The following is a 22,567-nucleotide window of genomic DNA, read 5'->3' on the forward strand; positions in this document are numbered from 1 at the left end:
GTGTACAAAATGTGAAATAATAAATATATGTGAATAGAAAGTGTGTACGAAACTGTGTATAAGAAGATTTTTGTCCAATAAACCAAGGGAACAATTTGAAGAAAGGGAAAGTTTAAGTCAAAATTACAAAGTGAAAGAAATCCCCATGATACGCTAAAGAGATCAATTTCACCTTAGATACGCAGTACATTAGACCAACTTTTAAACAATAAATCAACGAAATCAATTTTTTTTCAATATTTTTTATCACAATTATTAAAACTATCTCAACAAAATTGTGATAAAATATTGAATTAACTAAAAAAATTGTAACATTTTTATTGTTTATAAAACTAGAATATGAACGTCAAGAAAATTTGAAAGTTTAAAATGCTCTCACAGGTCACAACTAAAATCACTGCCACACGGTAAAGAAAGCATTGCTATAGGAAAAAGAAAAATCAGGTTGTCATTTGGCAAGGTAGTAGAAGCCAGCTGTCATGTTTGTACGTTTTATTTTTTATTATTTTTTTTTTTTCCTTCTAATAAACTCCAATTTATAGTTCATTGTCTTGCTTGTACGTAACTAATTCATAGTCCATTTAAAGTTTGGGCTACACAAGTTCTTGGTTAGAGTGGCCCCTTTAACGTGTCTTTTCATTTTAGAAAAAATATTTGTTACACACTAACTATTGTATGCTTTATTTAAATTGTAAAATAGTATGTAACAACAGTTCTTTGTCTTCCTTTCAAAAAAAAAAACAGCTCTTTGTCTTTGTTTTTGTAGTTTTTTATCTTTTTTTGCAGTTTTATAAGTTATAGATCAGCTTCATAAAATATATATATTATATATATATTAAAATATACTGTGTGGTCAGTTTTATGTTTTTTAATCCAATTTTTTATTAAATAGAATTTATATTACTCTTGTTAACATTTATAATAATCATTACTCTTATTTTATTTTTATTTTTTTTGTATTACTTTAAAAAAAAAAAAACTCTAAATAGCTTGGTTTACCTGCGGGGCATGTTCACTTGCACTGTACGATGTAACAGGCACTTGTTTGTAAGCGATTCCCTATTCTTCACTTATGGTGACCAACTCACACATGCCACGTGACACTCCTAAAATTCAACAACGCCTTGACTTAAATTGACACTCCAGGTCTCACCAGGATTTGGNAAAAAAGGGTAATTGTCCCACATTATTTAAAAAAGTGTGTTGTGTGTAGTATAACTTGCCCCACCCTCCCTTAAAAGTTACCATGGCTTTTGAGTGGAATTGTGGTGTGTCTTTATGTTAGAACCTCTTTCCCTCTTCCTTGTGTGTGTGTTTGTTTCTCTTAAAAAAAAAAAATAATAATTACTACTATATTTTTATTGCATGATATGTCTCTAAGTGAAAGAAACATGAAGTGGGTTCAAGCTCAGCTCATTGGGAACCTTTAACAAATGGAAGAGTATTTCTTGTAACATGACATTAAAGTTTAAAAAAAAAAAAAAAAATTAACTCTTTTTCTGGGCCAAAAACAATAGTAAATGACACCACTGGCCACGGCATTGAAAAAAAAAAATCACATATTTCAATTTTAGGGGTAAGGATTTGATCCAATGTCTAGTTGCACTGGATCCATCTGGATGATGCCATATGTCCACTCTTGGACAAGTGTTATCATTTTGATAGATCTAATGCAACTAGACACTGAACCAAACACAAGTCCCAATTTTAAGGGATTGGTAATAAATTACCAATTGTTTTAAAAGTTTAAATTGTTAGAAACTAATATATTTAATTATTTAATTAATATTCCAATAATTAGTCTAGTAGTTTCTCTGAGAAAAAAAAAATCTAGTAGTTTCCTCACCTTATGAGATCCATGAGTTCAGTTCAAATCTTCTAAACAACACCTTGAAACTATTTCTAAGAATTCTTCCATATAATAACTTTGTGGGAGACAAAGGACTACACACACCAACACATTAAGGATCACTATTAAGGCTTTGTAAAACAAAATAGTCTTTGCAAATCTTATTGAACAATAATTGAGGCATATGAAACTCATCACCTTGCTCTGATCTTTGTCAATGGCTTCAAAAACCAGTGAGAAGAGATTTTGGCATTGGTCAAAAATAAAAAGGGGGTACACGTTAACAACATATTCCAATGTTTATTAAACGTTTCTCTCAATGGCGACGCATGTGAAATAAAGCCAAAACCAATTATCCCCATATGAATAATATGTTAAAAGCAATAAAAAATTCATTGCAACGTGTACACGTTTCTCCTAATAGCTACAACATGGCAATTAAAGCCAAAACTCAATTATTCAATGGATAAGATTTACAATCCAAAGATAAATGCAACTTTGGAGTCAATATTCAATGGATAGGTTTATTTTACACAAATTTGGAGTACAATATAGCCGCCATCATATCATATTAGGTTCGTTTCATAGTCTCACCCATACATGTCTGTTGTCCATATTCATGCCAATGCCTATCATGTTGCAATCATCATATAACTCTAATAATACTTGTTGGAAAATTTAGACCCCAGTTAATAGAATTAACAAGTTTTAAGCTTAAGTTGTTAATTAGATTTATTATGAATAAATCTTGTTAAAACAAAAAAATATCAATATCATATCAAAATCATGCAACGGAAAAATAAATAAGACAAGATATGATAACTTGGAAAAACTAATAAAACAAACTAGTTTCACAGTAAAAACATCTGGGGAAAACCTTCCCGAAAAGTAATCCACTATAGTAAAGAGAAGTTTTAGATTTAGTACAAAACCTTTGTCTCTAGACTCTACAATCCTCGTAGATGAACTTACAGCAAAAACTTTTTACCGCTTCAAAACCTCTGAACTCTTCAATATATGAACGCTACCCTTTTGATACACAGATCCCAGTACGTGACTAATCAAAGATACACGGCTCTTAGTACATGACTAACACACCAACTTAAAGAAGATGTTGGGTGCAAAGTTTTTCACTTTATCAACAATGATGATCAAGAAGCACTTGATCAAGAAGCACTTGACGCAAAGACGCAGTAGCTTCTTTTTGAAAGAATAAGGCATTGGTCACCTTTTGCATATGTTCTCCTTGTATTCTCTTATGTGATGACATCTAAAATAAGCCTTATATAGGTCTAGGGTTGTGAGAAAAGAAATCCTACATAAATACATAAATATGGGCCAAAAATCAAATCTGAAAATCTGAATTCCTGTAACCTCGATAGATACCTCGATAACTATCTATCAAGCAGCTATCAAGATTTAATGAATTAGCACTTCTTCATTTGTTTCTTGGACAGACTTACATGACTTCAATACTAGACTTGAACTCTTGTTCTTTAGAGTATTAAACACATCCTAGATCTACTCAAATACAAGTAAAGTTCGTTTTGTCAAAGAATTAGCCAATTACATAAAGTAGTGACATATGTTCCTAACAAGTGAATCACATATGTCCTAACGAGTGTTAAGTACAAGAGATTATTTAATCTTACTCATCACAAACACAAACCACAAAACTCATTTGCTTTGTTGTGCATAGAGATGCTCATCTAAGTTACAAGAGATACAAAGTTTAGAAAATTTGGTTTCAATGGCCATTCAATGTACACAAGTACCAATGGACACAAAACATACATTGTTTTTGTATTTTTGTATTTTTCCTTTTCATTTTTATTTTGAAAATAAAACAAAATAACAACTAAACAAAAATAGACAAATAACATGAAAGCAGAAAGAAAAATGCATATGCATGAAGACATGATAGAAAGGTGCAGATGCATGAAAGCATCGTTCCAAAAACAGATAAGAAATCAAGTAAAAGGAGTCTTACTTTATATAGAAAGAATTAAAGAAGAGGACAAACAGAACAAATAATTAAGTTTTAGGCTCCTTTCTCACCCACACAGCACGAGTCTTTGGCCGTGAAGATGGAAAGACACGTGTCCTAGTATGTCTACTAAAGGACATAGAAGAATTAAAATTATCTTGAAAGTGAGTTAAAAAGCTCAAAGTTTTTAATAACTCTTCAAACAAAGGTGTAGGTCCTTGAGAGAAAACCTGTGACCGTTTGGACACTTGCTTTTGAGGATACAACTTAAATCAATTAGGACAAATGTGTCTAGAAACACCACAATGGTGACAAACATGAAGTCTAACAAAGGATTTAGAATTAGTTAAATCAATTTTGGATTTCATACCTTTAATACCTTTATTACCTTTCTCAGATTTTGGCACAAAGACAGTTCTTGATCCAGAAGCCGTGGAAGAGGGGGGGTCGGAGAAAACATCATATCCTAAACCAGTCTTATCAAAACTAGGCTTTTGAGTACTTAATACCTCATCAAGCTTTACACTAAATATCCTCTCTATTTAAGTTCTAGCTTGACTAAACTCAACCTCAAAACTCTTGACCTTCTCTTCTAATGAGGTGTTCTCTACAACAAGAGTCTCAACTAATCTTCTAGTCTCATCTAGCTTGACTAACAGATTAGTTTTTTTAGTTTTTACCTCATTAAGCTCTTTTCTACAAAGATGAGAAGTCTTTTTAGATTTTATAAATTCAGTGCTTAGTTTATCATAGGCTTCCTGAAGGGTCATCTTCTTGGGTACTTCATCATCAGAAGAATCCTCACTGTCACTAGCACTCTCCACAATCACCTTATCGGTTGAGACAACAAATGCCATAATGTGACTACATTCATCCACATACTCATCAGAATAGTCATTCTCAATATCACTCAAAGTAGCAAACAACCCTTTAACTTTTGACTCCTTGGTCTTTTCTTTCATGAGGTAGTTTGGACACTCTATCCTCATATGACCAAAACCTTTACACTCATGCATTAGATGAAGGTTTCTCATTCTTGGCCTTCCTTGAGGATTAGATTTCCTAGGAGGTNTGGCTGAGAAATGGTTACACCTTCTTCAGTGATTTTTGCTATCTGTGAAATCAAAATTTCAGGCATATTAATAGATTATTTATGGAAAACTAGAAAACCAGGCTTCCATCTAGAACTAAATTATAAAAATAAAAAATGTTAATTGAAGTACAGCAATTATAAGAAACAAACTGATCTGATTCATATTCAGCCACCTCCACAAAGCACATTATGTTGGGTACATATATGTGCTTGCTTGTGCAGTAGCTTATAATCATGCCAAATTCAAATAGAATGGTAAGATATGGAAATACTTGAAAACATTCAGCAAATAAAACAACATATATTAGGGGTATTACAACTTTTTTACTACAAGAGGTTTATAAACTGACGTGTGATTCCTAGAAGCTTATTGTTTTCTTTTCCATTCTTAACTTCTCTGCTGCTTAAAACTTGCGCTCATGATATTGTTCACTTTCAACAATTGTTAAAACTTGCACTCATGATATTGTTCCCTTTCAACAATTGTTATTTTGTGTCTTAGCAATGAAAAATTTTTGTAGAATAATGAGAAATTATAAAGCTAATAGGGACATGCCTACTTCAAGTCTGCCAGCCTTGGATAATAATAAGACAATTAATTATTATTAACCATCTTTCATAATTACAAGTTTGATTAGAAAAGGAAAAGGGAATGACACATAAAACAATGTGTACAAACCCTCTTCAAAGAATACAAATCACATATAAAGGGAGTAACAAACATCAACAAAAGGCATGGAAAGGACGCTGCCTAAGTCACGCATCCAATCAAACAATGAAATAATAAAGCAGATAGGAATGCCTACTTCAAATGATCAGCCTTGGATGATAATAGGACAATGAAATTATTACTGACCATCTGTTTTTTGAGCATCAACTACAGATTTGGGCATCACCTGACTTAGCTCAAACAGACGAGGACACAAGATCAAATGTCCAAAGCCACACAGCAATGAAGAAGCAGGTGATCAATAAATTTCCACTATGCTTGCACATACAACACCAATCAACTATCAATTTATACCTCTAGAAGGTTGTCAACAGTTGGGATTTTCCAAGAGCTGTGTAGTCCACCCGAAGAAAACTACCTTCCATGGACCTTGGCCCTTCAGATGCTCTTCCAGGAATGGTGCAAATTCCTGTATAATTCTAAGGGCATCATAGTGCAATCAAACCTTAAATACTCCATTTCTTTACTGGCATCTACACTGCTCTATAGGCTGAAGGAATTGAGGATTCCAATGTCTACCCTCATTATTGACCATCTATTTGAAAATCCAATTTGGACGTTTTGAACCATATTGGGGTCACTGTGGAACATTCAGTAAACCCTCCCTTCCCCCCACCCCTGCACCTCTTTTTTCGGGTTGGCAGAATTCTCATGATTGCCTACATGCATGAAGGCACACATGTATACATACAAACACAACAAGAAAAGGAGAGAAGGTTATAATTTTTTATTTATTTGTAAGTTACAAAAGCACTCCATTGGGTTTTGAACCTATGACTTTCCTTTCAGTCATTCTTATCGCAGAAGGAAGTACCATGTGATCTAGAGCTCATTGGCAGAGAGGGTATTTGAGACAGGATTTAAAAATCATCTAAAATTTCAAGAAAAAATAATCACAAAGATATCCAATTTTATGAATTAACAAATAGAAATGATAGGAAGAAAATAACAAAGTTAAAGTCACAATTTCAAAGAATAATAAAACTAAATGATTCAAAATCGTGTGGAATATATACAAATTTCACTGCAAAAAGTGGACACAAAATGATCAAAAAATTGATGAGCATAAACCAAAAAGAGAGAGAAGAAGAAGAATAAGAAAGAAACAACAAAGCATGCAGAGAAGTTGTGGAAACCAGTGAAACTACAATCTTCGCTTCGCTGACAAGTCAAACAACTAGAAAAAGATTGAGTATGTTACATGCTATATCATTGCATAGCCCATTACTTATATACTAAGAGTTTTGGTATGTAACAGAAACCATTAAGTGAACAATAATGAGGAACCAAACCTGGAGCTTGTTGACAGCAGTAGTATCACGATATAGGAGTACACGCATGCATTTCTCCAGCAACTTAACGCCATCCTCAAAGCTCAAGTTATCATGCAACTCATCACGAAGAATTGGCCATGCAAGTTGATTCCCAAAACCAGTGGCCACATGGTTGTCCTCAAAATTTACGCCTATCATGCTGACCTGGATAAGAATCACAAATTACAGATTGATTAATATCCTTAAATGCATATTGCTTACAGTTCTGCAACAAATAAAAGGTATAGTTAGGTTTACCATGCCAAGGTATTTCTATCCATTTTTCACTCCACCAAGTATAAGTGAATTCCATAGTGGATTGAACTTGTTACGCCTATTTTACATCACTCAGGTTAAATAGCTGTGCACCTCTTTAGGACCTAAAGAGTTCCCATCATCCCACATATTGTCATATAGACTGCAAAAATAATCCCCGATACCAACAATCACTTAGCAAGAAGTAGAAAACAATACAAGCAAACACAAATACCCAGAAAAGATAACAAGGAAGGGACAAAAATTGTGATGTTCCAGCTTTTGCTACTTTCCAAGTACTTTTTCCTCTTAAAACAACCTGCTTACATTAGCTCATCAAGATAACGTAGAATCTCCTGAAAATCACTAATTTCTCCACTTGCACCAAGAAGAGAATGTTTTCCAACTGGCTTCAATCGCTCAACACTCTTGTATGCAGGGTATATCCATAAGAACCTGCCAATTAATCCATACATGATATGAAAAACCAATAGAAAAGTATCTCGTTGTTATAGATGAGCACAAAAAAGTGCATATCCTAAAATGTTTCTAATGAGTCATGACATCCAAAATCAGAATTCTGGAACAAGTTAATAGCACATTCTGGGTCAGGAGAAATACAATATATCTCACAAATAAAGATGCACCTCAGGCAGTATAGAAAAACCAAAACAGGAAGAAAAGAGTTGACGGTGGATGATGGTAACCATGGGTGATAGAACACATCTAGTCACTACTCTAACAAGTAAACAAATTGCCATATGATTCAGACAGAAAATAAATTGCCATGTGCATATCTGGGATCTAAGGCAGAAGAATTAATTCCCTCAAATCAGCAAACACAATGTACAACCACCCTAACCCTGACTCCCAAATGAATTGCTGAAACTTTGGAGTGTGTGTTACACTCCTTTGAAGTTATCTGTTGCACACTACGCATACCATAGATGATAGTATTTACAAAACTGGAAAGAAAGCACTAAATAATAATAATAAAATCCACCAATATGGAATGGTCAGCCACAAGGTAAAAAAAAAAAAAAAAAAAAAGCATGGTCAAACAGGGAAATCAAAGACTTAATAAATTCAAGTAACATAACTTCATTAAAAAAGACCAAAAGGGGCATGTCTCCAAAGTACACCATGATTATACAAGAGGGGCGCTTAAAAATTAGCAGAAAACATATCTTCCAAGAGAAGCAATTAATGGAAATCTTTAAAAAAATAAAATAAAAATAAAAAAGTCCCAGTGAAGGAAAGTGAGAAATCAGCCACTAAGCAAAATGTAACCATCTTTGGCTAGCATTCATTCTTTGATTTGACATGTTTCACGCATTTTGCAAGTGCCATGGACTGAATGTGTCCAAGCATTTGAAATTAAAGTACATCATAGAGAAAAACACTAGTAGAATATGCATTAACCATGTCAAAAATAGAAGATAAATAGCAAATTTGCCTTTGTGAATATAAAACCAAAACCAAAACTATATTCTTGTTCTTTTTTTCTTTTCTTTTATTCATTTTCTTAAATTTCTCAACAGCCAAAGGGGTCCAAGAACGATATCAATCAAGTCATAAATAGAAGAAAAAAAATGAATATATGAAGTTGCAATTAATTATGAACTGATTTAGTATCTAACCTCCCATGTCAGCAGCCATAAGAATTCCATCCTTGTATTTGATAGCAACTACAGATGTGCCATGACATATGGATTCCTAAACAATTACAAAGAGATTGCAAAACACAGTTGTGTCACTAAGTGTCATCAGGTCCTCATTTACACAAAACGCCTCGTTTATTCTTCAGTCTCACTCAGTCTTCTTTTGTGTTTTGTACTCTGGACTTGTATCTTCATTTCAACAGTAGTTAATATGCCAAATTGGTTTCCAAATTTTTTGAGTCTTCTTTTGCACGCACACCTCCCCAAGCAAAAAACAGAAGTCAGCTAGATCCAATAGAGATACATGTAGCTTTAAAACAATGGCCTTTCATGCTTCCAAATCATATCAAGATTAGCATTCACAGCAACTGCCCTCCCAAGTATGGAATGTGATCCAATGAACAGTATCTAAATGAAAAAAAAAAAAAAAAAAAAGAGAGAGAGGAAGTTAAGAAAAAATTAAGATATCCAGGCCAACAATTTAAGTAAATTAACAAGTAATAACACCAATAGTGATACCAAGGAATTGTAAAAGGTAATAAAAACTTAAAAGCCATTTCAAGGAAAGATCCTTCACATAAGTTCATGATATTTGCAAACAATTTAAAGCACACAATTCCAGGAAGATAAGGACATGCCCGGTCCTTCTCATATACTATAGCCTACTCTCTTGACATATAAAATAAACATATTGCAGGAACATATTTGCAAGAAAATGTTTCCCGAACAGCCTATTCACTGGGAATGTGACGAGGCTTTTCTAATATTTTTAATTCCTCCTTTACTCTATGTTCCCTTTTTTTTAGGAAATATTTGAAAACAGAAAATGACCACTCTAAAATTAAAAATGCAAAGGGAGTTCAAATCTCAAAAATTCTTGAATGCGGTGAATAACAGATTGCAAGAACATTGTAATCATAGAAAACTGAACTAGATGATCATAAGATTGAATGCCTGTTAGATTGGGAAGATTATTTAACATCTTATGAACTCAACTCACCGTCTTCCCGTTACTAGTTTGAATCTCAGCTTCCTCTCCATTCACATTTATTATTTATCCATCAATCCAAACTAATTCTGGATCTCCAACCCAAACGTGAGAGCCAATAACAATGTTCTTTGGCATGCCCTGCAGCAGTTGAAATTTACAATAGTATGCATGCTTAAGATCAAAGCCGATACACAAATATAAATTATCTCATCATTTTTTTAGGGTAAGAATAGAACACACACACTCACAAGTAACATAATAGAAATTTGTTATATGCATATACAAATGCTAGCATTGGTGTGTGCCACAACAGACATTGATGTTTACATTCAATAAAAAGGAAGCTTAAGAGGGATTTCATGTTTTAGCTCATAAATTTCCAGACAAAGAAACCATGCAGATAGAGATCTCAATGGGTATTAACACACTTAGATATAGTTCATTCAAGATTTTATAGCAAAATTTTAAACCTGTTGTTGAAAAATAACCAAGCATAGATATCATTACGATCATTTTTTATTTATAACATTATCAATCTACTGAGAAATGAGAACCATACGGACATCCCTACTACAATTGGCACTATTGTCAGCTGGCCCCAATATATTAATTTGAATTCAGATGATGTATATATTTCAAATATCTTCTACTTCAATGGGAGTTTTACAAGAATAGCATGCATACAAAATGTCTGTAAATGCCATCACCCTTTTTTCTTTTGTAAATCCAACAACCTGATGCTTTTTATTTCTGAATTTTCACAATTTGTTATGGACAAAAGTAACAGTGTCATAAAATTCAGAGACACCAAGATTCAACTGATGTTTGAGAATTGATCTGTAACAACTAAATCCCTGGCTATGAACAAGATTGCACAGAAAACACTAATTTTTTTTTTCCCCTTGAAACTCATGAAATGAAAACAAAAACATAACACAAGGAACCGATAAACCCAGCAACCAAACATCGGGCATCAGAGGACACAACCTAATAAAATCTCCACCAGCCAGTCCTTGGCCATTAACACACACGCACACTCTACTGGTACTGGGCTTCACACCCATTATAAAAATCTCAAAAACATTCAACAATAAATAAATCAGATTTAAAAATAATAATAAAAAAAAAAAGCAATAAAAGAAATAGATAATTTTTAGTACTATAAATGAAACAAAGGGATGATCTTTGGCAAAGAAAAAAAAATTCATAAATTTGATTACCAGATCTAATCACATTTGGGTGGGTAGCTGAAACACTGTAGGTTCACATTCATTCTTCGGTGGAGAGGTAACCGGAGCATCACTGGTGGCTTTTTTTGGAGGCATGTTCGGCTGGAACCGGAAGAGAGAGAGTCAGAGAGAGTTTCTGAAATTTTTGAATAGAAGAAGAGAGAGAGAGAGGAGAAATTGAAAGAGCAGAGAAAAAATGAGGCTGACGTGTCTAATTGAGCTGTCCAATTCTTGAGCATTAGATCAATTGAATGGCTAGGATTAAAGCAATTGGGTACTGCAAGGGATATGAATCCGTGTATGTGTCTGTCATAAGGCATAAGTATTGTTTTGATATTGAGAAGGGCGTGTGTTTACTTCTCACCGAGGTTTCTTTTCTCTTCTCTCCTTCTCTCATGTAGCCTATTCATTTTTCTCTACCGCGCTTCTTTGATTCTCTCTCTATTTCACTTTGCATTTTCCTCAAATCTCACATTTCTATGCTTCTTCGCTTTCTTTCAATTTTTTCCTTTTCTTTATTTCCCTTTTGGTTTTTGTTTTAGATCTTTGAACCTTTAATGCTAGTATTACTCATCTGTTATTCCAATCAGTGTCGGTCATTTCTTCTCAGTTCTCAGCTTCAACTTCTTCAAAAGCCATGAAAGCAGCTTTATCACTATCAACCTCATCGACTCCAACAATGCTCGTATAAACATTTGTCCATAATTACCAATACGCCCCCACAAAATGAGGTATTTACGATTCATTTCACACATTCACAAATCTCTCCCCCAAAACCCTAGCCCCAATTTCCACACAACTCAAAACCCTAATCCTAACCTCTTAGCCCTAATCCAATCCAAGCTCCCATCTTTCTCAACCTCTTCTGCTCAGGAATCGAAGCCACCAGCTCCATCAGAGCAAGTCTCAGCGATCGTCGATGAGCTCTCGGGTCTCACTCTTCTCGAGGTCTCGGACCTCGTCGAAGTTCTTCGCGATAAATTGGGGATCACTGAGATGCCGACGATGATGGTGATGATGCCAGGGATGGTCCCTGGAGGACTGAAGGGGAAGGGCGGTGGTGCGGCGAAGAAGGTGGAGGAGAAGGCGGAGAAGACTGTATTCGATGTGAAGCTCGAAGGGTTTGATGCCGCGGCGAAGATCAAGGTAATCAAGGAAGTGAGGACTTTTACCGATTTGGGGTTGAAGGAAGCTAAGGATTTGGTGGAGAAGTCGCCTACGCTTTTGAAGAAAGGCGTGACTAAGGAGGAGGCCGAGTCAATTATTACTAAGATGAAGGAGGTTGGCGCCAAAGTTTCGATGGAATGAGGTAATGTCGTAATGTAGTCTTGCCATTTTTGTGAATTTTTGAGTTTTTGTATGTTGGTATGTGAAATGTGATTGAATTGGTTTCGTAAAAATGTAGATGTTAACTTATGCTTGATATGTTGTTTGGAGCTCAGTGCTCCTAAGATATTAATGTTTGAAAGAGTTCTTAGAGATTATGGATAGTGTGTAGTACGGTTTCTAGACTATTATGGCCTGTTTAGAGAGTAGAGTAGAGTAGAGGTGAATGGTTATCCTTTACCTTGTCTGGATGTTTTTAAAATTTGTAAGAGGTCCTTCCTCTTCCTCTTGTTTGGATGTTTTGAAATTAGGATGGAACGGAGAGAAAATGATTAAATATTTTTAAATAGACAAATTTACCTTATTTGAAAATGGACTTGCAACATTAGTCTATGGTTAAATATTTTTTCTCTTTTTTTATTATACTAAAAAAATCATTCTTAATTGATAATAATTAAAATAAGGAAAAAAAAATTGGTTTGTTTGTTTACTGAAAAATCAACAAAATATTGAATTTTGAGTGTTTCTTTCATTTATTATTATTATTTTTAATTTTTTTTTTTTCTTAGTACGTGAATTTAATTTTTTGAGGATTTGCAGAGGAATTGAGACTCAAAAAAACAAAAAAGTTAGGGAGAGTGACTATGAATTAACTCAAAAAATAGGATCTTACTATGTAATTTAAATTCAAGTGTTTGCCCACTTACTATTCAGAAAAGAAAGCAGCTCAAAATTCTCAAGAGAATATCCCTACTAACTACTAAGCAATAGCACACAAATTTCGACCAAAACAAATGACAATAATTTCTCAAAAAAAATGCAGAATTTCACATGCTGAAACATTTTTTTCATGACCATACCTATCCATTTAGGAACCAATGCCACTTTGAATCATGATGTGAGATACTAGAATTTGCCAAACATAGAGCCCATTGAGAATGCCTTGTCCATCTAATTTGCCAAACATAGAACCAATGCCACTCTCACTACCTAAAGTTGAGGACTGATCTTCACACTGGTCACAACTATTTTGTTTGTGATCTGAATTAGTAATATACAAATACTTTCTACTAGGCAACCACAATGCCCCTTGAACCACAGAGATCCACCACACCAAAGACCTCTCAGTTTCCTTTTTATCTGGCAGAATAGAATGACGAAGTAATGGCCGACCGGGTTTTGATTTTGGTAATTCTTTTATCAACACAGAAATTGAACTAGACGCTGCTTCTTCCTTCTGTGCTGGCACTATAGCCAAAGAAATATCTTCAACGCCATCATTGGAAGAGCCTTCTGCAGATTGCTCACCACAATTATCTGGCAAATCAGAGTTCGACTCACAAATTGAGCATTTCTCCTTTATAGCACTCTCTCTACTATCCAGAGCAGCTTTAGCTAAGCCCTCCTCCAATTCTTGGTAAGTACCATTCTCAAATCTCTCCTTTAAACTCACACTGGCATTGCCTTCGTTCAGTACTTTCGTGTTCTTCTTTAGTGTCCTCTGAATCATTCTAAGCAACCCATTTCGATGATGATCTTCAGTTCCTGTATTAAGTACATAAAATAAGAAAATTGTACTATAATTCATTCCAGAAACACAACAAATCAATTATAAAAAAATCCAAAACCGTTGGAGTAGCTTGCACTTGTTGAGACCCTTCTCTCTTGAACACAACTTTCCCATTATTAACAGCAAGAACCCAACAATCCTTGGACAATTTTTTAGCACAGTACTTAGCCAGCGAGGTCGATGGCTGCAATTTAATGTGGTTACAAGCAGTTCCAACAATAACAGTAGAATATGATTGTGCTTCCTGAACTAAAATTTTCTTAATTGATGTACCTCTGCAAATCTTAAGCTTGAGATCCACCTGCAACATTTCAACCAAATCCTCTACTGTTCAAAATTTTGTTAGCTAAAATAAAAACGCTGAAAGTACAAATTTTCAAAATTTGTACAATTATTACAACTGTTAACATCACTCAGCACTTTGCTAGTCAAGAGGTTACAAATACAATCTAACATACATCATTACCTAAAATTTTGAGATGGCATTAAATGCATGCCACAGTGTGGGATAAAGACACCACAGTAATCCCAAAGATGGAAACAAGCTTATAAGTTTGATAGAAGTTGCCTTAAAGACAAAATGATGACAAACATATCTTTATTATGCATCAAAGGAACAAAAGCACAAAATAGACCATTGTATTGCAGCTAACCCATGAAGGTCACTCTGCAAGAATAATATGCATGAAACAAAGCACAAAATATTCAGATACTGTCACTTCTAAAGAAAGATGAACTTGAAAATTTTGGAATTATCTCAGGAAAGAATATGAAATGATCTTTAAGTAACAAATTTGTAAAACCTTTTCACGTACTCTCTCAAGCAGAATATAAGCATTTGAATATCATAAATGAAGAGGACTGTTATTTGGACTGACAGCTTAGGAGTTAGATCTGGTAATGAAAGTGAAAGTAGTGTCAATGAGTATACCTGTGATGGGGGCAGGTTACTTCGTTATTGCAAGTTGGCAATAGTTTTGTTGTGATAGTGGGGATTAAGTATACCTGTCCAATCAAGAATGGAATTTTCATTACTGAGGTGCAATGGGTAATGATGTTTATGGCAATGGAGGACAGATAGGGATGTAAGTGAATCTTGATTGGCAGTGATCATCTTCTCTTCCTATTCGAAGAAAATTTTGTTTTCCGTATTCATATGGCCAAAAACAGTGTGAAGCAACTCTTCTGGCCTTCTTTTTCTTCTGCATATTAGGGTTTTAAACGTGAAAATGTTGGAATTGAGTAGAGAAAGCCATTGAGAAAAGAGAAGAAGGATGTTAACTTTTAAATTGATTTAGATGATGGTTCCCTAAACATGTCATGGGCAGGGGGATACTAGACCGTCAGTGGAAATTGGGCAATTACAACGTCATTAACTTGCACTTCAATTGCTGAGATGCACTAATGATCTGCATGCTCCATCTAGTGTGAAATAGATTGCTTCTCACATGGCAACTGGCAGAAAATACGTGTCAGTTATTTTAAACCTGGACAATGTATTTAGATGTATCACATAAACAGCCTAATGTTCTAAGGCAACAATGTTAAACATTTATTATCAATGCAATGTTACTAAACTACTATACTGGTAAAATAATGCTTGACAATTTCCATACCTGATCTTTGGTTTTTATTTTTGGTTTAGACTTGCTGGGGGTAATGAGGACGAAGAACAAGAAGTGTGAGGCTTTCTTGTATGGATTGTCAACATTAAGGGCGGCTGATGTTAATGTATCTCACTTGAATTACTTTTGGCAAGTTATAGAGATTAGTTTAGGTTTCTTCATAATGCAGGCATTCTTTGTTATAACAGCTTTCCTTATTTTCTTTCACTTGCAAGAAATGCATCCAAGCAAGTTACACTCAGTTGTCCCTGCCTTGCTTCTCTTTTGAGTAAAAATTTCTTTTTGACTCTTAAGACCTATTGTGGAACTAGTTTTTGAGGATGAATTCATTCATCTTATGGACTATTTAAGAATTGTACCTTGCATCTATTTACAGTGGCTTGTTTCTGCTGCCAGAAATAACCTTGCCACTTGACATACCTGAATAAAAGGATGCCAAAAAGTTTGAAGAGGACTGGAATGGGTGTGTTTTTGTGCGTATGGGCTGTCTCATTGCCTGTTTATCTTCTAATGAAATATTGTTCATTACCGCCTCTTAAAGTTACACGTTTTTGGTCTAAATCTTGGGTCCGTTCGGATAGCACTTATTGTTGCTGAAAGTTGATAAAAACTGATTGTTGCTGAAAATACTGTAGCAAAATAATTTTTAAATGTGTGAATAGTATTGTAGAACTCACTTTTAATATTAAATATTGCGTGAACAGTGTGTGAATAGTGTATACACAGTATATGCACAGTAAATTCTGTCTCCCAAAGTCAACAAGTGCGGCAAAAAAAAAAAAAAAAAAAAAAAAAAGAAAACGCACAGAGGAAACGCGCCCCGCAACTTACCCTCCTATCCAAACCCGTACCTTATGTGAGTTAAGTATGGGTGATGCCACCCCACTCGACCAAGTCAATAATTATTTGTTCAGATTAAAGTCCTTCGGTCACTAGAGGATGAAGGTCTTGGTCGTGCCATATTTTAATGTGACTCACGCAAATTGTACTTAACCGTTTGGTTAGGGGCGTGGTCGCTCCAAGTCAGTATTAAAGCATTCGCATCAGTCCGTGTATTTTACATGCCCATTTTTACACTAAAAACTTACTTTTTCTATTTTACACATCCTCTTTTACAAATCACCCACATCAATTTATCTATTTTATCACCACTTTTATTTAAATAATCAATTTTCTCCATTTTTTTATAATTTCCTCAACTACCTTCTTATTATAGGCGCACACTCTCTCTCTCAGCTCATTTTTTCTCAACCATCATTTTTTCTGATTTTGCTCTCTCTCTCTCTCTCTCTCAGCCCATCTCCCTACCCATAACCCATCTCAATACCCACGAGCTCCGCTGCGCAGCTCCGATCCGATCCGCAGCTCCGATCCAAGCTCCCACGAGCTCTGATCCAAAGCTCCGCTCCGCAGCTCCGATCCGAGCTCCCACGAGCTCCGATCCGCAACTCCGCACCACCACTCCGCTCCGCAGCTCCGATCCAAGCTCCCACGAGCGCCGATCCAAGCACGCCGATCGGTTTGGATTTTGTCTGTGGGTTATTTTGTGGTGTCTGTGAGTTATTTTGTTGTTGGTTTTGTGGTGGTTGATTTTTTATTTTGTCTGTGGAAGTGTGTATCGGAGGAAGAAGATGATGAGGGGTTGGTTGAGCAGATGGAGAAGAGAGAGAAAAAAAGGAGCGAAATTATAAATATTAAAATAATCTATACATGAGCTACAGTAACCGTGTATATATACACAGTTACTGTAGCTCATGGAAATTTTTAAATGAATTTACACGGTTTTACACAATCTGATATGGGAGGATTTTTGGCCAAAATGTGTAAAATGAGGAAAATTTTGTATTATACATGATTATCCATATGCTGATGTGAATGCTCTTAGTGCATTAGTTTACTGTTTTCCTTTGCCACTTAAGACTTTTCCATCCATCAGTTGCTTGCAGGGAACTTTTTGGCACACGAATAAATGTTAAAGGACTAAATGAAACATTTGTAAAAGTAACATACCATTCTGAAATATGAGGCAAGGTTGAGTACCATAAGTGTAATTTAACCTTTCAAGTTTCTACTCATGTGTCTTCTTTCAAATTCTAAGATTCGTTTAGATACAACTTATTTTGCTGAAAATTAAAAACACTGTAGCAAAATAAATTTTAAATATGTGAATAGTGCTGTAGAACTTATTTTTAATATTTTTTTTTAGTAAAGTGGTTGTAGGTCTCATGAACAGTGTGTGAATAGTAACTTTGTCTTTCATACAGTGTAATCGCATTCATCAACAGTGCCGGTTACTGTTCATAAGAGCTGGAAAAAAAAGAGAGAGAGAGAGAGAGAGAAAATGCACAAATGCAAATGCGAATCCAAACCCCACCATAGTGTGAAACAATTGATTGTTTCATGCTGATTGATTGTGTTATCTGGTGCAAAGGAATCCGCAAATACTGGAAAGAGTACCAAGTTTCTAACTAGGAAGCTCCCTTTCCTGAGGCTAAACATATAAATGTTATGCATTTTTGGAAAAATCTTGATGGATTTTAGGATGGTTGACTTGTAATGTAATATGGATAGTATGATTTGTATATGTATCTGTTTTTTTTTTTTTTTTTTTTTTTGGTAATTTGAATAAATTGTGAGAATAACTAACGGGATATTTCATGAAGAGTACAAAAGTTGGTTTGTAAATAAAACTCTTTTTTGGAGGGTAAAAAAATATAACTTTTTAAACATTTGGAAAAATGATTAACTTTTAGTATTGTTCACATCCATTATTATATAAATATATTAATTCTCTTTGATCCAATATTTTATGGTTCTTCATGCTTATTTACATATAAATTTAATTCAAATGTTATATGGGGTTTATAGATTATTTTTATGCTTTAAGTAATGCTTTACTTAGTTCTTTTGCAAATGCAAATACTAAGGAACATAAGCATATTGCTACCAAGTCTTTAGAAATCGTATTTTCATTTTTTAAAAATTTTTTTGTGAATGATAGAAAATGCTAATGAATATGCTTAAAAGATAATGATTTTTTTTTTTTGGCAATAAATAAATATTATGAATATTTTGATCAAACACACATTATACCTTTATAATAAATAAATAAAAAATTCGTGTGAAACACGAATTTACGACTAGTGTGTGCATATATATTTCACAAAAAAAAAAAAAAAAAAAGACTTGTAGATGAAGATGGCTTGCGGAATTCTTAAAAAGTTGGTCCACTACCACTAGATTGGTCTTTTGTGGAATTCTAATGGCAGGTCATTAATTTCATCAGAAAATCTGATGTTGATGTTAGGGTATGGGACCAAACAGAACCGATGAAAGTGAGTCAAGTCTACTCTACCGGGCTCTGGGGCAGCTACCACTAATAGATGAAGTTTGACTAGAAATTTCTGTCATTAATTCTGCGTAAACTTGGGGTTGGGGGCCTTTCTAATTCCAAAAAAAGAAGGATAAAATCAATAAATCGCTTATTATTATTATTATTATTATTATTATTTCATTTCAATCTCCTTAACTAAACAAGCCTTCACTTATCTCTTTCCCTCACTCTTGTCTCATGGGTTCTATATCTCCTCTCTTCTTACTATCCATGTTTCTACTTGCCTTTGATGTAAAAGGCCAACCACAACGAAACCATTTTGATGTAAAAGGCCCACGACAACGAAACCATTCCAGCAATGTGATACCCTTGGGCTCTTGGCTTTCCCCCATTGCTAACCGTACTTCTTGGCTCTCACCTTCTGGCCTTTTCGCTTTTGGTTTCTACCCACGAGGCCGCAAAGGCTTCGCTATTGGAATATGGCTGCATACTCAACCAAATCACACTATTGTCTGGACTGCAAATCCAGATAACCCTCCTCTCTCCTCAAATGCTACATTGAACTTAACAAGCGATGGTATGCTGCTCCTTCGCACAGAGCAAGGTGAAGAAAATTTCATGGCTAACTTTCTAGATGAAGATGACCCAGAACCTGCAGATTCAGCTTCTATGTATGATTCTGGTAATTTTGTGCTCTACGATAACTCTTCTAAGGTTATTTGGCAAAGTTTTGATAACCCAACTGACACCATATTAGGAGGTCAAAACTTGTCCAAGGGAGACGAGTTGGTGTCTAGGTCAGACCACTCAAGTAGACGTTATTGTCTCCAGATGAAGACCAATGGAAACCTTGTTTCCTCCCCTGTAAACAGTACAGATGGTTCAGAAAATGTCTATTGGAACGTGGACACTTTCGATTTCTCTGATGTTAAGCTCAGTCTTAACGAAAGGGGATTTCTACGCTTAACCAATTACAGTTCCAGCTTAGTCATTTTGGCGAATAATTCTTACCCTGACAAGAAAGAGACTAGTACTATTATCTATCGTGCAATACTTGATTCTGACGGAATTTTTAAGTTGTATTCACACCACTTTTGGGGCAATAGTAACACTAGCTCAAATGTGTCCTTGGAATGGTCATCTTTGCATGATCAATGTGAAGTCAGAGGTTTTTGTGGCTTGAATAGTTACTGCACAGGCACTGGCTCCAAAGCAGAATGTCACTGTTATCCTGGATTTCATTTCTTGAACCCCAAAAATAAGTTGTTGGGCTGTTACAACAATTTCAGTGAAGATGGTTGCAGCAAAGGTCCAATGATACACTACAACATTACTGCTTCACCGAATATATCTTGGGGTGATTTTCCTTATTCAGTGCAACTTATAAATCCGGAAAACTGTTACAAGTCTTGCCTTGGAGACTGTAATTGTGGGGCTGCTTTTTATTTCTACGTGAATGGCACTTGCAATAAATTCAAGCTTCCACTTAGATATGGTAGAAGTCAAAATTTATCAGTTATAGCTTTCTTTAAGATGTTTCAGAGAAATGGTGGAAGTTTAGATGATCACAATCCAGTTTTCCTGAAGGATAGCAAAAAAAAAGTCATTTTGATTCTTTCCCTAACTTTGGGTTCCATTGCATTGCTGTGTTCTGTAATTGCAATATCTTGTTTCTTCATATATAGGCATCAAGTTCATAGGTACAGAGAGCTGTCCCCGGAAAATGTGAATGTGGAATTTGCTGAAAATTTTACTTTGCGTTCGTTTTCTTACAATGAACTTGAGAACGCAACAGACGGATTCAAGGAAGTGTTAGGTGAGGGTTCTTTTGGATCAGTTTATAAAGGGTATGTATCCGAAGCTAACAAAACTATTGTTGTTAAGAGACTAGAGAAATTTGTGGAAGAAGGGGAAAGGGAGTTTCAAGCTGAAATGACTGCCATTGGACGAACTCATCATAGAAACTTAGTTCAATTGCTTGGTTTCTGTATTGAGGGATCTAGGAAGCTTCTTGTTTATGAATACATTAGCAATGGTTCACTTGCAGATCTTCTCTTCAAGGCTAAGAAGCGCCCCCTTTGGAAGGAAAGAGTGAGAATCACACTAGAAGTGGCTAGGGGGGTCTTCTATCTACATCAAGAGTGCGAGGTCCATATCATCCATTGCAATCTGAAACCTCAAAATATACTCATGGATGATACTTGGACTGCAAAGATCTCAGATTTTGGATTGGCGAGGCTATCTGTGCCGAATCAAACAAGAATTTCAATGGGCATTGAAGGGACAAGTGAGTACTCTGCACCTGAATGGCAGAAAAATTCCCCGATATCAGTAAAAGCTGACATTTATAGTTTTGGCATGCTGCTTTTGGAGATTGTATGTTGCAGAGGCAGCATAGAAGTAAATGTTTTAACGACAGATGAGATACTTCTTTCTAACTGGGTATATAACTGCTTTGTGGCTGGACAGTTGGATAAGCTTGTGGAAGATGAAAATGTAGACATGAAGACGCTAGAAAGAATGGTGAAGGTCGGCTTGTGGTGCATTCAAGAAGATCCAGCTTTGCGTCCTCCCATGAAGAATGTAATCTTGATGTTAGAGGGGACAATGGATATAGCGGTCCCTCCATCTCCAGATATTTCTCATTCTTGATATATCTACCAGCAATTAGCATTCATTTTCATATTTGTATAAGCTTACTTCGTATGATTTTTCTTTTTTACCAAAAGTTGTGTGTATCTGTTTGTTTGTTTTTCTTTATTTTCTTGCTTCTTTTTTTTTTTTTTTTGGCTGCGTTTGTTTGTGTATGGATCTTTTCATATAACTATTTATTCCTTTTACTGGTGTTGATATTAGTTACATACAACATAATTATTTAAATGACAAATTTTAGCTACAAAATTAGTTGTAACCTTAGGTTACAAACTTACTTAATATTTTTTTATTGAAGGTAAATTTTAACAAATCCACCATTGGATTACATCTTCTTCTTATATCCTCCATACTTGCAAAATTTCAAGAAAATTAAAGATCAATTGCTATGTCATCAATAAATTTTCTAAATTGCAAGTTTTTGTAATTTGATATTATGCACAAAATATAATCTTATAGATTATATAGTAAATAATATCCGATTGACATAAAATTTAACATGTGTATTAAGAGCTTAAAGAATATGCAATTCAACAATTAGATTTTCAAAATATATTGTAATATTTATTTTATTGAGTGAGTTTGTAGCTTTAAGTTACAACCAATTTTGTAAGTAAACTTTATTCTTATTTAAATTAAGAAGGGGCCAACAATTTCAAAGTAGGGGAATCCAGCAACAAAAAAAAAAAAAAAAAAATTAAGTATGGGAGGGCATATTTGAATCTTGTATGCCTTTAAGTAGACATTTATTTAGTAAATTTAATCACACACATATTGCCCTAATCCTTAAAAGAGAAAACCCTAAAGTACTACAGAATTAAGGCCAATCTCATCTCCGAAGTGCTAGCAAACAAGTTGAAGAGGTCCTCATTTGGCTGACAAGTGACTCTCAAAGAGTTTTTGTCCTAGTGCGTTTGGTTTCTGACAACATATCGATGGCTTACAAACTATT

General features: G+C 34.7%; 2 protein-coding genes and 1 pseudogene across 3 annotated transcripts; 2 read left to right on the forward strand and 1 right to left on the reverse strand.

Annotated features, from left to right (window-relative positions):
* Positions 1-4,866: 4,866 nt before the first annotated feature.
* Positions 4,867-9,929, reverse strand: LOC111987176 (proteasome subunit beta type-4-like; annotated as a pseudogene).
* A 1,493-nt stretch (positions 9,930-11,422) lies between these two features.
* Positions 11,423-16,080, forward strand: LOC112000859 (uncharacterized). Of its 2 annotated transcripts, none has more exons than XM_065780320.1 (2): positions 11,423-12,417; positions 13,644-15,617. In XM_065780320.1, exon 1 carries the CDS (start codon positions 11,835-11,837, stop codon positions 12,414-12,416), a length of 582 nt encoding a protein of 193 aa, XP_065636392.1. In that variant the 5' UTR covers positions 11,423-11,834; the 3' UTR covers position 12,417; positions 13,644-15,617. The 2 variants fall into 2 exon arrangements, with proteins under 2 accessions (XP_065636392.1, XP_023888796.1); XM_024033028.2 differs by lacking the exon at positions 13,644-15,617 and adding an exon at positions 15,650-16,080 and having other exon boundaries at positions 11,424-12,417.
* Positions 16,081-19,200: 3,120 nt separating this feature from the next.
* Positions 19,201-21,615, forward strand: LOC112000852 (G-type lectin S-receptor-like serine/threonine-protein kinase LECRK1). Its single transcript, XM_024033019.2, has one exon. It carries the CDS (start codon positions 19,201-19,203, stop codon positions 21,613-21,615), a length of 2,415 nt encoding a protein of 804 aa, XP_023888787.1.
* Positions 21,616-22,567: the final 952 nt, after the last annotated feature.

This window comes from Quercus suber, unplaced genomic scaffold (assembly GCF_002906115.3).
Source record: "Quercus suber isolate HL8 unplaced genomic scaffold, Cork oak 2.0 scaffold_232, whole genome shotgun sequence".
Lineage (NCBI taxonomy): Eukaryota > Viridiplantae > Streptophyta > Magnoliopsida > Fagales > Fagaceae > Quercus > Quercus suber.